The sequence below is a fragment of the Tyto alba genome, unplaced genomic scaffold (genome assembly GCF_018691265.1).
Source record: "Tyto alba isolate M040663 unplaced genomic scaffold, T.alba_DEE_v4.0 Super-Scaffold_40, whole genome shotgun sequence".
Classification (NCBI taxonomy): Eukaryota; Metazoa; Chordata; class Aves; order Strigiformes; family Tytonidae; genus Tyto; species Tyto alba.
In genome coordinates, this window is record NW_024881316.1 from 30214286 (window position 1) to 30230613 (window position 16328).

Consider the following 16328-nt stretch of genomic DNA (forward strand, 5'->3'; position numbering starts at 1 on the left):
ATTTTGCACTTTTGAATAACCTTTTATAACAAGAGAATCTATTATCGTACAGTACACTGTAATTCCACTTTATAGTGATACTCTTGCTATTGTCAGTGTTGTCTTTACATCTGGATATGAATAGTTTGTATATGTACACACTTCAAAAGTGATTTCTATAATGGAATATGTGCTCACTGTCACTGTTATTAACATCCAACTGGAAAAATATTCACCATTTATTTTTTTTATAAATTATGAATGTACAGTGTAAATTAGTAAATCAAATATTGTAGCAATGAAGAGATGCACTTTAAAAATGTAAAAGTGTTTATCTCCAAGAGTGTTATTTTGTATAGATGTTTTTGAATAAATAATTTATTGCTCATTGGTGTTTTTTTCTCATTTATGAAATAAATATAAGGGATTTGCTAGCAGCTATTTCAGGTTTATATTTTATCACCAGTGTTTTGGTGGGATTCTCACTTTTTAAAATGAAAGTGTTGTAATTGGATCGGTAAAGGACTTTTAGTCACATTTCACCTTCCATTTAATAAATCGTCATTGTCTTGATCTAGTTGCTATGTTGAAGCCTAGATGTGACCCATGATGCAGCCTGCATTCCTCCTCATGACCAACAAGCAAGGGCACCTGGCCACAGCAGCTTCCTTCAACTATGAAGACCAGTTTAGCTATGGAGATCAGGGTTTGGAGAGAGGGATGCATAACAAGTGCTTTCAGGTTTAGACAGAACAAGACAGAGTTGAGGTCTGGCTTTTGTCTATAATCTAGAATAAGGAATTAGCAGCATTCCCACTTCCCATGGTTTAAATGCAGACAGCTGAGATTTACTTGGAGGCATAATGACCATGATATACATTTGTTTCAGTGAGAAATCAGTGCTGAAATCCTGAACTGAAAGGTGCTAAACAGCAAAATGTCCATAGTCTTCAAAACTGGGCATAATTCAGATTTGCAATTTGAGATTTTTTGTACCCTTGTTCCTTGCTTTGTTAACAGAGATAAAAATGATGCATTATCATCACTGTCAACACTACTGAGCAGATGATGGAAAAAGGGACTTCAGAAAAAAATTATAAACAATTTTTTTTTTCAAACTCTTCTAGTATACCTAGCCTCTAAGAAGAAAGCATGTTTACCATCATATAGGTGATACGCCTATTGTTAACAGTGGAATCATCCACCTGTAAGGACTGTTAATTGTAAAAATAAATTCTTCCTAAAGGAAATAACAGTATTTCAAGAAGACAATATATTCTGAATGAAAATAAATCCCAAATTTACACCTAAAAGAAAAACAGTATGTGCTAATAATGGAGCTGAGCTTGTTTTCTTAGGTAATACTAATACAGTGTAATCAAAACCAACCTGTAAGTAGTTAACACACTTATTCACCCCATTTCTTGGTCTTTGAATCAAAAATTATCTTAGCATCCCAAAAGTATATCCAAACTGAGACTTATACAGATAAACTGAAAGTAGAGATTGGAGAAGAAACCACAGAAAAACTCTTCTCTCTGTCACCAAATCTGAAGGCTGTAAATCTTTCAACGTCCTTAATACCTCATATTTACATATGTGCTTTCCACATAAAGGCAGAGGGCAATTGGGAGGAAGGCTGCTTGGTCCAGGGAAAGGCTTGATGTTATAATGCATTTTTACAGTGCAGTCAGACCACTCTCTTCAAATAATGACATGGCAGCGCCATATCTATTAAAATATGTACTTTCAGGTAAGGAGAGGCAAAGTGACCCCGTTATTTAACTGCCTGTTGATTACAGCACTGCACCCAGAGAGGGGAATGTTCTTTTCACAAGCAAGCTCCTGGAGCGTTTGTATTCTTAGCTGGTATTGCTTCCTGCCTCTCCCCTTTCTCTGCACAGGGCTACCCCCTGAGAAGAGGCAGCAGATGAGAATATGTGACTGCGTTGTAGTTCACAGTCTGGCATTTTAACTCCAGCAGGCCCTGAAAAGGTCAAGTTTAGTGTGCCAGACTCTGAACAGCAGCAGTGCAGGAAGGACAGGAGGGGCAGAGAAGATAGCCAGGGGGGCTGCATGTTCTTTAAGCAACTACTCCTCTTTGCCTTGGCCTGTGCCAGAGCCCTTAGGTGCAATGTCATAGCTGCCTTCATCTCAAGAGGCTGCTATGAATGGCAGAACTTTTAGGCCTCCTGCTGAGGTTGTGCTACTATGGAGGGTAGGAGGGAGAGTACAGATTAAGGTGCAAATTTCTGTAAACCAGCAGGCAGGGCACTCATCTGGGGATGTGTAATCCTGACCTCTGGTCCCCTTTCCAAAGAAAACAATGTGGAGATATGAGGAAGGTCTCATTTATGTGCATCTTAAATTGAATTTTACTATGACATATTGAACTTTTTCACTTCCCTGTAGTAGTAAATTGTGCTTCTCATGGCAATAGGTGTAATTGCTTTCCACAAAATTATATTAACTATTTCAGATGGTTTATTCTACTTCATGCTTGGAATCACAGAGCTTAATTATTTTCTGCAGTACATAGCTCAAAAGAGAAGAAAATTCCTGCTGATTGGGAAAAAATGTTTATTTTTCAACGTCAGAAAAAAAAAATGTTTAGACAGTGGCTAATTTTAAAGTAATAACAATTCATTTGTTCTTAAAATTTTTAATGCTGGTTGCTGTTGGTTGTAAGCTTCCCGACTTTTTCCAAAAAAGGGACCTGTTCTTCACAGTTCACTTTTATTAAACTAGGTCATAAGCAGTCTTCACTGAAGCCCATGAACTCAGGATTGGCAGAGTTGTACCTGACAGAGAAACAGGTAAGTTACTTTTTAAGTACCCAAGGAGAATAGGTTGTCTTCTTTATTCTGAGAGCTGGACTTTGTTGTTCATATGCATCTTATTTAATGATTCAGGTGCAGCTTTTGTGCATCTGAAGGAGGAACTTTACTTGATGGTGTCAAAAGTAGAGCAAGATCTTGACTACTTGTTCAGTATCTCTGCCATCTGTGAAACTCCCATTGGATGAAACACTTACTGCCTAGCCCACACAGAGGTGGCTGGTCTAACAGCTCACTTTCTTACCTAAGAAGCTGCAACAAGCTCCAATTTGTAGAACAGACTTTTCTTGTGCTCTCAGAGTGGGTATTGTTCAACCCAGCAGCAGCTCCAGGTGATTTTTGCAAACCTACACCAGTTTGACAGTTTGGTAACAAGCAGTACAAAATCGAAGTATTTTACCTGAAGGATATTTATCTCACTAGCATGAATTATTACCTGTTCATGGTTTTTAAAGCATGTAAGACCCACCCTGTTAGATCCAAAATAGTGGTAGGGGTCAGGAGAATGGTTGACAATTAAAAGAGACGCAGGACACAAGAAGAAGGGTAAGGACAAAGGATTTGAAGGAAGCTAGAGAGGGATGGATGAAGAAAGGGAGAGCAAATGGAGACTGGGGCCATGAGGAAAGGTTGGAAAACTGGAAGTAGAAATGTGGAGTCAGCAAGAGGGACTTTGTGAGACAGGCAAAGGTAAGTGAGGGAAGGGGTGGAGGCAGGGTGTCCTGGCCTGAAAATGTGGCATATGTCTGTGCCTTTGACTGAAAATCAGAGTGGTGTTCCCTTTTCGATGCTCACACTGAGCATAATGAGGTGTGAACTGGAGTGAGCATTGGGAAGCAGGATGGAAAAAACACTGAATAGAGCTGGATCAAACGGGGGTTGTAAGGTAAGACATTTCCTGGTGATGCAGATGAGTTAATAGAGTTTGTTACAACCATAAAATTACTGAAAATTACTAGAAAAAATATCAAGGCTGGAAGAAAGGACCTCAAAAGGAGAAGGCCTTGTATTTTAATGTCTTTCCCATAATATTTAAATCTTATGTATTTTCAGAGCATTTTTGTTGTAATTTGTGCTCCTATCCAACTCACTTTAGAGATTAGATGTACTCACTTTAAAGAAAGGGTGACACTGTTACACCTCAAAGATTTGGCCAAGGTGGGGGACACGGAGAAAAAGTGAAACCTCAGGTGATAAATGAACTCAAGATGAAATACAGCTGAAAATAAAAGAGAAAATAATTGGGTGTTTGAACAGAAGCTAGTGAAGAAAAGCAGAGAGTCAAAGAGTCTGTAAAGGGTGCAGCAACAGCTGAGCTACCTGAATATAATGGCTTAAACACACAGGTCAAGGTTAACAGTGATACATGAAGCAGATTTAAATGAGAGGCCACAACTTTATTTTCACATAAGTATTGTATTTAAAAATACCAAAAGCCTCTTGACTAACTATTTTTTGCCAATTCATTCTTACCTATTTCATTCTCTGGCAAGCTTTTTATTCTTGAGAGCTACTGTAGTTGATCAATACAAGATACTCTGAAATATTAAAAAAATATTATTAGACATAGGATGTTACTGATGATACTTTTAATGGAGGACCATTCACATTTCTGTAAGAGGGCCTGTGTAACTAAAACACAGTATGCCTGTGCCTGTTCAGCCTTCCAGAATCTTCTAAAACAGCATCTGGCCTCCAGATCTTGGATCCAAATTCTCCAGTCCAAAATTTGAGCAAACCCGTCAGTTCACCACATAATGTCGGCCATAAAGTACTGGGCTCTCAAGGGAAGACATGAGACCACTGTATTCTGCACCTTCCTCCTCCTTGAACTCCCACATTGAATCTGTATGTCCCTGTCATTCTCAGGGATAAAGGAGCATATGTGCACTCATACAAGGTTGTGCATACTGGAATATCCATAGCTTTATGAACGTCTCCTTCCTGGATCTCAGAGAAACTTTCCTGCATCTGTTAAACCATTACTCAGACCTGGCACATGCACTATTTTAAAAAGGATATTATGGCATAAGCAGTGGAGTGCAAAAGTCATCACAAACTATGGTCCCTGTGGGGCTCTAGCCATCTGCTTGCTAATTATGTATACCACAGCCTGGCTGTTGCACAGAAAACAAACATTGCTGCTGGCAGCTTCGTCCTGCCATATAATTACTGTGACCGGCACAGGCAGAATTCCAGGAAAGTTATGCCTTTTTCTGCCCATTATTGTTGCCACTTTTTGCTTGCTCCCCATTTAAAAGATACACCTACTCTTTCTGTCACCTTCTACCTCATCCTAACCTTCCTGCATCTGTCTTTCCCAGCCTGTGCTAATCTCTCTCTCCAATGGTGAAAGTACATCACATTACCCAAGACGTGCTTCCTATGCCACAAGAACTTTGTTCATACTAAGCTAATGTTGATACGGCAGTGGAGTATTTAACATCTTTTATGCAACCCTGCATAAAACTCACCTTTTTGATAAGGCAGGTATATTCACTGCCTCAGCAAATTATGCTGTTTTTCTCTGTCTCAGATGAGATCTCAAGAGGTGACAGTTAATTCGGAGCAGTCAGAGCATGCTCCAGTGCTGGCTAAATCTCTAAGAAATACAAGTTCTGCACTCATCAGCATCTTCCTTTTCTCCCCACTGCTTTTCCTTGTGTGTCAACAGCTCTCCCCTGTGCCCAAATAGTTGATAACAGGGGACAGTAGTCCACTGTGTTTATCTGTTACAGACAGACTTATGAAACAGCCTGTGAGCATGAGCATTGCCTGCCCCAGATCACAAGCTATTTGGGCCCTGTGTTACGCTGCTGGATGGTTACGCTGTTGCACAGGCACATAAATGTGATGGATCTCTATTAATGCAAATTCAGGTACTTGGGTGCTATTGCAGTTAGCAACTGTAAAGACGTTGAGTACCTAAACTTGTCTTTGCCTCAGAGGGAAGACACTATGAACATCATTCCTAGACTTGTGTATATTAAGAAAAGCTACCTGGTGTCACAATATTATTTGGTTTTAAATAATATATGAAGATTATAAACACATTTGTATGAGTTATACACATGACTTTAGACTCTGCTTAATAATTTCTACAGGTAGAGTCGTCACTTCTTATTCATGGTCCTTCAAAGGTATTAGATTGTATTTGTCACATCCCAAAGCTTCTACCAGTCCTGTCATATAGTGTGTCCTTATTTATGGATGAATACCCACACCAAATTGATTAATCATGTCCTTTTGTTAGAGCTGTGGGAAATTCAGTTTGTCCTACAGAGTGATCATCAGAAGAGTCTGAGCATGTTATTTGGTCTATTCCATCAGAGAGAGAAGAATCTGAGATGCTTCTGTCTTCCATGCTGGCCACATTCAATCACCTTGAAAAATTGATTAGAGAGCACCTTTTTTTAACCAGACTGTTTCGCTAGTGAAGACCCTTTTGTTACTTCAATACTAGTAAATTAAACTGTAACAGGAAATGTTCAGGTTCAGAGTTATGATTATCCCTAAGGTAAAACTGAAAATTTACGTGATTTTGCCCCAGGCCAGCAAATGGTCTGCTGAACAGCCTCTAGGCATAGCTGAAGAGTTAGCATAGGCCAGGAGATGTTTGTTACAGGCAATTTAGCTACATTCATCTTGATTTTACTAGGACATTTCCAATATTACAGATGAAAGCTGTAGTGTCTCATATGAATTTAATTTACCCCACAGAAGCAGCTTTCCATTCCAGAGACTCCAGTGTTCATATACAAGTTCTACCATATGGCACTGGTACCTTGTACCAGAGAAAGGCACCCATGTATTCTGTGTGTGCCTTTTGAATTAAGTTTTTAATCCTTGATGACATTGCTGAAAAGTAGAACTAAGAGCTGGATATCAAAATGCTGCAAAATTACACACTACAGCACATGGTATGGACTTATAGCACTTAGATTACAGCAACACAGATATGTATTCTGAGTGCAGTCAGCAGTGCAATGAAATAAGGTTAGCGCTCTTCCTGGGGGCATATTTCCAGTGTGCTACCAAAAAACACTTACAAAAGTTGCTACCCATCAAAGGACATTTCTCCCAAGAGTCTGTTTCTCATTAAAACAAATTTCATTATTTCTGATGGGAACTGTGATCCTCTCAGAAGGCAAACAATTCTGCTGTCAAATACCATTGACCTGACTAGTGCACAGAGTTGTTTTTTTGCCAGCCAAGAAAGGGCTACTTTGTATATCGGGCATCAACAGTACAACTGGAAAAATAAGGAGTACATTGTTAAGAAAAGCAGATATTTTCTAACTGTGGTACCCACAGCAATATGCAAAAATGTCCAGGTGTTTTACAGAAATATATCCATGAGCTGATCTACCAGGTAAGCCCAGGCTACCCATAATTAACTGCCTACATACAGTTATATACCCTGCACTAAGCTAGTGGTTAAAAAAATCAGCCACCCAGGTGATCATTAACGGAGGGCTGCCCAGGTGGAGTACCTCACTGCCTGTGGCAGAGCAGGGCCAGGGCCAGGGCCAGGCAGGAGTGCAGGCTGGGGAGGATGGGAAGGGCAGCAGGTAGCTGTTGGCTACCAGTCTGCGGAAGGAGTGATGAGAAGACTGGGAGGGCTGCGGAGGGGGGACACAAGTTTTGTGTTCTTTCTGTCAATTCTTGGATTTGTGCTCCTTCTTGCACAGGGCTAGTGCTACTATACCAGTCACTGGTACCCAAGGAAACTGTGTGAGCACCCTGAGCTGAGATATGCCCATGGACTAGGGCCCTGTGCAGAAATCTTTTTTTCTCTTTCTTCCTCACTGCACTGCCTTCTAACATCTTTCAATTTTTAATTGTGGTTTGTGTTTTTTTGGTTTTTTTTTTTGCTACTTGCAAATTATGTTTTATTTCATTGGGAAGTTGGTTTAACTCCAGTACAGCTCACAGTTATTTTATCTTCTTATGCCTTTTTCTGTGGAATTGAAAACATGCTCCCTATACGGCTTTTTTCCAAATATAAATGCTCAACTGCAAAATATGTCAATCCTCAGAATTTTCTCACCAAACCAAGCACCTGCACTGCTTTAAGCCTCACACTGTTAAAGCTAACTCACAGTCACCAGAAGTCAGAAGCAGACATGAACTTGTAGTAGTTATCAATTCCATACATTGATACCAGATTTATTTAATATTTTTAAATTCTCCTTTTATATCTCAGGAGGACACATTATTTTCTTTTGCCAGAGGATTAACCTGAAATGTCTGTTGAGAATCAGTGATGGCTCTTTTATAACTTTTCATTTTTCTCCTGAGTCACTTTTCAAGATTCTCTAATCATGTGTGTATTATCTGCAGAATTTATTTCCAAAGACATTGCCTTGTATTTGTCTGCATTAAAATAATTTTGTTGGATTTGTCAGGATACCACAGTCTCTATTATTGATTTTTCCTCAATTCAGATATGAACACTTAGGTGAAAAATGTGTACTTTAGTTGTCTTTGTAATTTCATATATATGTACATACAAATACATACACACACATCCAGGTAACCTCTGCTTAATTGTTTACAAGGTCTTGATTCTTATTAATATTAATTTAAATATTATGAGTTTCATTCTTGTTAATTGCTATTTAATACTGCATGCTTGATAATTCTCATGTGCCTTTTTCATCTGGATGTTTCAACATAAAAATAAGAAAGCTATAACATCTCTTGTTTGTTCTGTCTGAGTTTTCTAAAACATACTTTATCTAGCTACAGAATGCTTCAAACTCATCAGGGCATTAAAAATAACAGCTCAAGATTTGTGAAACCTTGACATGACGTCAAATAGCCAAGATGTTTTTATTACTCAGTCATAAGGCTCACTTGAACACTAAATGTCCCAGAGAATAGTGCTGTGTGACCTCTTGATATCGGCAGTCATGAAGAATGTCTCATTTAACTTCTTCAGATCGTTTATTTTCCTGATTTGTAACAGACTAATGGAAATTTGGAGATTAATTCAGAAGCATACTCATTTGCCTGAGTGAATATGAACTTGGATGAAAACAGTTCAAGAGTATCTCATTAGATTTAAAATGTGTTTTTCAATTAACAAAATGTGTTTATAATGTAGGATGTGTCTAGTGAACAATACATCTAATGAGCTGGTGGCCATCTTGAGAGATTCTTTTATTACTTGATTTACTGAATAGAAGTCTAATTTTTCACTGACTGTTTGTTTCCCTTTATTACCTCTTTCTCCAAACTGACAATTCCAACTCTGAAATTATTTCTTACCATTGCCTTTATCTTTGAATTAATAAAAAGATTAATTAAAAATTTGGAAAGTAATTGCCACTCTTGGGAAAATTAAACCTACAAGGCAACTCACTAAAGTAGACCAGCAGAAAACATTGAAGTGTGAGGAGTAATTCAAGTGCTGCTTCTCCAAGTTATTGGAACAACTGTGCCCACAGAGGGACTTTCACATCACAGCATTTACATCTGTAATGCCCAGTGACGACATGGAGAATAAGGTTCTTCAGAATAGGATGTACCAATACTGTCATACTGAGGTACCTGACCCAGCTAGTAAAAATAGCTGAGGACATACAACTACCTTAAAACGTGTTTCATGGCATAGCATTTGCACTGCTCACTGTAAGGCAGAGCCTATCTCCAGTCACAATCTTATGCTCCTCTCCTTTTATAGGTACCCATGTCCTTTTCTTGAGCACTTTGACTATGACACTGTTAGCAGTCGCAATTGTGAAGAAAAGTTATCTACACAAAGCAGATAAGCAGGCACTTCTTTATTCCAGTGCTGGGGAATATGGGGGATAGCTCCACCAAAGACGTGTTCACCAACAGGTACAAAGCACATGTTTATACACTTTTTCAGCAGTCATAGTTACATATGATTAGTAGAATGCTCGCTTCTTAATTTGACCTCTATATTGATTGGCCTTCACTTACCTCACCTTACCTATATTCCTCTTCTACAGAAATCATTGGTCAACTTCAAGGATTGATTTAAATACAAAGTGGGGAAGGTAATGATTAGCATATTCATGTTATTTCCTGGAAGTCATTATCATATGCAAATGTCTCTAACGCATGTGTGGTTATGTTAGACAGGGGTCCTCTGGTGGTTGTCTATAGTCTTCCTCACTGTGTCCACTGATTGAACTCCATCCTTGCTCATGCTCATTTCATCTTTGGCTGATCTTCTAAACCAAAACCAGTCTTTTCTGGTACCCATTGTTTTGACTCAAGGTCCATAACCAGTATCCATTGTTTTAATTCAGTCCATAACAATTCCTATAGTAATCAAGGCACACACCATACTAGTTATCTATTCCTAAGGGCCTTAACATACTTTATATTCTCATAACTTCTGTAAGTCCATATTAAAATCAAAATAATATTTTAAACTAAAATCAAAATAATATTCTAGGATTCAAGCTATTTTATTAGGGTGACTGTAACACCACCTCTTTTCTTTCTTTCAGATGATGGGTGCAAAAACGAAAACATGCTGCCACTGCTTGGATTTTCACAGTAACTTGGTTTAGGGAGGCAGAAGTTGAAAGATATTGGTCCAGTTCCTACTGCTATACAAGGAACTTCTGATGTGAGAGATCCATCTGTCATGGTTCTCACCATGGAGATATTCACAGAATATTTCACTCATTGCAAAGCACTACAAAAGGCGGACATGAACATCTGCCATCTGTGGACATTTTGAGTACGACAGTAAATCACTCTCAGTACTGGCACCTCCTAATTTTTCTTTTGGAATCTTAAATCCTCTTGTGAATTTGTCACTAGCCATGCTGAGATCCTCATTCACAGCAGGCAGAATCCTAAAATTGGTCTGACATAATTGTATTATGTCATTATTGTTTTTATTTTCCTAAATAAATTTCTGATTTCTACTAATTTGCGAAAGATCATACTTGTTATCTTGTTAGTATTTTATCATCTTTATGGCTACAAGATAAATGATGTATCCAACTGTCATCCTTAAATCCAAGACATACTTCATTATATGATACTGCTGTGGTCTTAGCAAGAAGGTCATGCATTGTAAAAAGACAGTAATCTCACCATTAAGCTTGATATTAAAATTATCTGTCTAAAAGAGATTGAGTTTGGTCTGAAATCAGTGCTTTATCAAGAAGAAAGATTAATATTCTGCCTCATTTTAAAATGAAAAATGTCTGTGATTCCAGTCACTGAATTTCAGACCTTCTATAGAGTTTAAAACTGAGTGGTCTCTCTCTGCAGCTAAATTTATCTTTTCAGAGTCTTGTTCTGCATTTATTACAAAGTATAATAAACCACAGCACATTTTTAAAAATTCGTAGGAATATTTCCTGTAACAAGTTTTAAATAAGACAATGTCATGGTCTATATATATATTCAGTTAATATTCATTGAACTTCAGTAATCCAGGTTATTTACATGTTATATTCCACCTGTTTCTGAGTAAAATAATTTATATGAAAACATGATTTCAGGATCATACACTAAAATTAGTATGTAATGCCCAAATCCTATTGATGTTACTTAAAGCAAACCATTAGCCTAAAGAAAGATAAGAATATAAGATACTTTCCACCAGCCTGGGACAACTATTCTTCTTCAGGATGAGACCATAGCTAATCTGCAAAGGCAGAGACATTAGAGAACAATCATAGCATTTGGAAAACCAGTCACCAAGTCATCCAGATGGATAAATAATTTATTCAGCCGCAGACCATCAAACTCTTCCACATCAGAAAGCTGCTTGTTCTTTATTCAAGCCTAATTATTGCGGGAGTAAATGTCCAAAGCTCTTCCTCTTCCTTCCCTGCTTATAGTACTTACTGCTAATCTGGATGTTGTTAGTTACCATAGAAAGCCATTTACTTGTTTATGAGCATGCATCATTTTATTTCCTGATCTTTTTAACTATTTGATAATCATGTGACAACAATTTAATCACAGAGCCTGAGGAAAATTAAATGCATCCTCCCCCCAAATCTATTATTCACTGTCTTGTAAGAAGACTGAAAAATATGAACTATTTAGTTACTATAGAACTATTTATCCACTATATGTAAGTATATTTTTTCGCTTATTATTTATCCTTTCATTTAAGACAGCTACATATACCAATTAAGCCAAGCTTCAAGTCTAAACATAAACATAGAAATTAATTCTAAGAGCCATTTATGTCTGTATTTTGCATGTGACAAAAAGCAACAGTTCTTGCTGAGAGCAGCCTGTAAAGAACAAGAAAAATTCCAGTCATAGTCCAGTCATAGTCATTTTGTGATTGAGGAAATTCCTGATGCAAATAGTGAATCTCACAGGCCTTGATATATATTTATTCCACAAAATTGTCAAAACCTTTCTATGAACTCATATTAACATTTTTTACCAGGGCTTCTTGACACAAACTGTTCCATGATGTACCTATGTGTTGTCTAAATAACTACTTGTTTCTGTTTTCAACCAGCCACCTACTTAACCCTTAGCTTTGTACTGGAATAGACAGTGAATGATCATTACCTATTCACCCTCTTCATCCCACTTCTGGCTTCAGAGACCACTGTAAGGTCTTCTCTAACTAAAGAGAATAATAGCAAAAAATGATGCTCATAAAATGGAATTAAGGCTAGAAAAAAAATAAGTGCTTAAAGGGATGAGAAGTCATGGTGTGATGAAACTCAGCTGAACTGATCTCTCCTTGTAAACTACTGCTCTTTCACCTCTTCTTGCATTTTTTGACTTGGTGACATTTTGCTAACTTAACTAGAATGAGAGTAATTGCTGTTTGCATGATATTAAGATGGAACTTCAGTGAAATTGCTTCTGTTGAAGTATTGTACAGTTATGTGCACTTTTTGCCTCTCCTCTTGCACAAGAGTGTTCTTGGAATTTTAATATCCAGAAGAGATCAGAGACTAATTTTTTTATTATAGATTAGACATCCATATTGAGTGTCCTTCACGCCATGTTAGAGCCCAGGATTGCCATTGAATACTACAAAACACTGTAATCTGCTATCAAAAATAGCTCCTGCAGCTGCACAGATTTATCTTGGTGGTCTCTCATTCTAATCCAATGCTTGTAAGAACTGATGATGCCTCAGAGAGCCTGGCAGGGCTGCAGGCTGTTACAGTGCAAATGTAAGAGTTATTCTGAAGTTATAAAAATGTGTCTGTTCCCTGTGTCTAGCATCAGTTGCAATTGCATATTATTTTAAATATGGGCTAATTTTTCTGAATACCATTGTAGGTCTGCAGAAATTCATATGTATGAATAACTTGAAATTCCATTGCTTTGGGGTATTTCCTTGAACATAATTTATCTTTTTATCAACAACTCCAAGATTTACTCTCTAGGTCTTTAACTTTTAAGAATACAGATAGAGTACTGTTCTTCATGTCCCATATCTTGGGAATATAACAAATTCAATGCATCATATAATTTAAAACTTAATACTATTAATACAGTTAACTGTTAAGGTTCACTGGTCCTTTTCTTGAGTGCTGTTTAACATAAAGACTGTTTCATACTTGTCTTGTACTCCATGTTTAGACAGTTACTGATCTGTGCAGTTCCACTGCTGCACAGAAAGGTCTGAAACCCTTTCTGCAGAAAGAATGGCTGAAGGCAGGCAGCTATCAGAAAATCCAGAACAAATGGGATACATTCAGCAAGATATTAATCCAAATTATCTGCACTGATATGTAGGCAATATATGAATCTTGGATTAAAAAAATTAAGGTTGTTCTTGAGCCACTAAACTTTAACCTCTCTATTCTCTTTTGGCTGATTTCAATAACAAGATTCTAAATGACCTTCAGTAAGTATGGAAATACAGCTGTACCTGTCTTACCAGTCCAGTGTAATTAAGGCTTCCCACACCTTCTAACTAAAACTGTGTTTGAGGGTCAGTGGGGATTTGAACACTTATACTCTTAAACTAAAATCAGGAAAACACAAAATCAATGCTCCCATTCAAGTTTTTCATCACAGAACAATTTATTGCATGTAACCATCTAAAGCCCACTGTTGACAAATACTTCAACTGCAACCAATAAGCAAAGGTTGAGATCCTTATTTAAACAAGCCTTGATGCACGTAAGCTCCTCTTCAGATAAATGGGGAAGCTTTGATTTTTGCCTGTGAAACTGCAAAGAAAGTCAGACCTGTTCTTCACTTTAAAAAAGCCCCTCAAGTCTCAGAAGTTAAACCTGTGAGACTTGCAAAGTGTATGAAAAGGTATAGGTGAAAGTTCCACATTCTATTAGGTGTTTGGAATGGATCTGCTTTTCTCAATGCTTTGCTGTGCCATGGAATAAGTCAGTCTTTGTGTTTTCTTGTGTAAGGAAACAATCTTAAAAGATTTGCAATTTGGAATGGGCTTAAAGAGGTATTGCAAGTTTGACTTCCCTACAATCTTAAAGCCCCCAACCAGGGAGCATAAACCTACTTTTGCAGTAGAGATCTGTTTCCCTTTACTCTCTGCTTACTTTTGACCCCTGTCCACTCACCTTTGCAGGGAATAGGATTATGGTTGATATTCTTGAGCTGAAGTTTGCTATAATAACAATCTTGAGTGTTACTTCCAGTCAGTTCATATGCTTGAGGGTTTTCTTTCATTACCATATACCACAGCTCCAGGATGCTCCCTGCTACCCAACCCCTACTTTACTTATCACCTATGGCAGAGATCAACACACTGATCTTTGGCTCCACCTTGTGATCTCCCAGTCGAGACTAACAAAAATGAAATGAGGGAATCGATCCCGAGTCCAGCTCTGATTTTGATCTCTCGGCCTATATAGGAAATGGAAAAAACAGCCAGTTAGATTCTTTAGGTCAAATACCGACTTTAGAAAAAACAATAGGGTTGAAAAGTGTAACTAAATAGAAACAGGTAGGTTCAGAAGTGTGAAATAAATTATCCAAGAGAACCAAATAAAATAAAAAGTGCTTCAAGGAAGTTGCTGGGCAATCTGGGTATCATCTGAATTTAAAATGGCAAAGCGCCAGTGCTAGACACATAAAATAGGACACAAAGTTGCCTTATTTGTCAAATACATTGACAAATAGAACTAGTGAAAAGCGTACACAGAATTTACTTTACTGAATAACGTGGCAATTTTTAATTTTTTTTTTTAATCTGAACATTTGTCCTTCACATGTCCAGGAAAATAACTCTGATATTGGAACTGACTATACAGGTAGTTCTTGGATTCTAGCAGGACAAAAATAAACAAGTCAAGCATTAACGTCAGATTCTGCTATGTGGGAACATATTGTGGCCAAAAAGCTTTTGAAATCATTTGCACTTTTAAAGCTTGAGTGAGTACCAGTACATAATGCTGACAGTGTAAGCTGTGCCCCTGGAAAGTACTTTATTTTCAGATTTCGGAACAGTTACTGCCATCGATGAAGTACAGAACTGTGGCAGATAATCTCCTCAACAGACAAAAGGTCAGACTATAAAACTTTTGCTTGCCATTTTCCAGAAGAAATTCATCATATTAACTCATGAAATGTAAAAAGAAGGGGTGTTTTCACATTGAGTTTGTATGGGCAATATTTCTTCCCTGAATATTTAGAGTTGATTTATTAATTATTAATTTTCTTACGTTGATAAAATGTAGAACTAAAAATATTTTAAATCTTTCAATTTCCAATCAACATAGTGCACGTGAAAAACGTTACTTCTTGGGTAGTTTATATATTTGTACTGCTGCTATAAATACCAGGAGACCAGTACACTGAAATGGATAATGTAACTCAATTTGCCATGTGAACATACTAATCGTACTGCTTTGATAACACAGTTATAGATGGGTAGGAGTATAGAGGGGTCTGATTGATGTTATGATTAGTTTGACCAATTTTACTGTCCTACATGCAATGACTAATTTACAATCAAATCATGTTAGTGCACAGGGAAGTTCAAAATTAATAGTAAAGTATTACTGATTTTCTAATATGTGGGTTAAGTGTTATTAATATTGTCAGAACATACTATGTTATAAGTTAAAGTGATGTATCTCCTTGTGCTAAAAGTTTCCCCAAATTAAAAAAAAAAAAAAAAAGAAAAAAAAAAGTGATAAGGAAGGAAGTAATATAGAGAAAGTAAACTACAGTTATTTCTAAATATTAATGTTTTGAACATCAAAAACATAGTCAAACATGTTGCTACAAATCTAATTTAAAAGTAAAACTTACCATTTGTGGTAAATTATTTATAGGATGGCTTATAATTAGAAGATGATGGTATGTATTTTGCCAACAATTATCTCTTCTTTCTTGTAGATGAAAGTGTTCATTATTTTGGGAATTTCAGCGGCTATAGCCTTCACAGCTGTTTTCTTTTCTTTCCTTCAGCCAGGTAAAGATATCCTCTTTGGTAAGTAACATCAAAAATATATATTATTTTCTTTTGTTAGTGATTACTGTTAAGCTGAAAATACACTGACACTGCAGTCAGTTTAGCAATGGCAGTTTAGATTAATCATT

General features: G+C 37.1%; 1 protein-coding gene across 1 annotated transcript in view; it reads left to right on the plus strand.

Moving 5' to 3' along the window:
• Positions 1-16124: 16124 nt before the first annotated feature.
• Positions 16125-16328, plus strand: part of TPO (thyroid peroxidase) — a 44999-nt gene continuing 44795 nt past the window's right edge. The window contains 1 exon segment of the mRNA XM_033009849.2: positions 16125-16218. Within this exon segment, the coding sequence (XP_032865740.2) occupies positions 16125-16218 (94 nt within the window).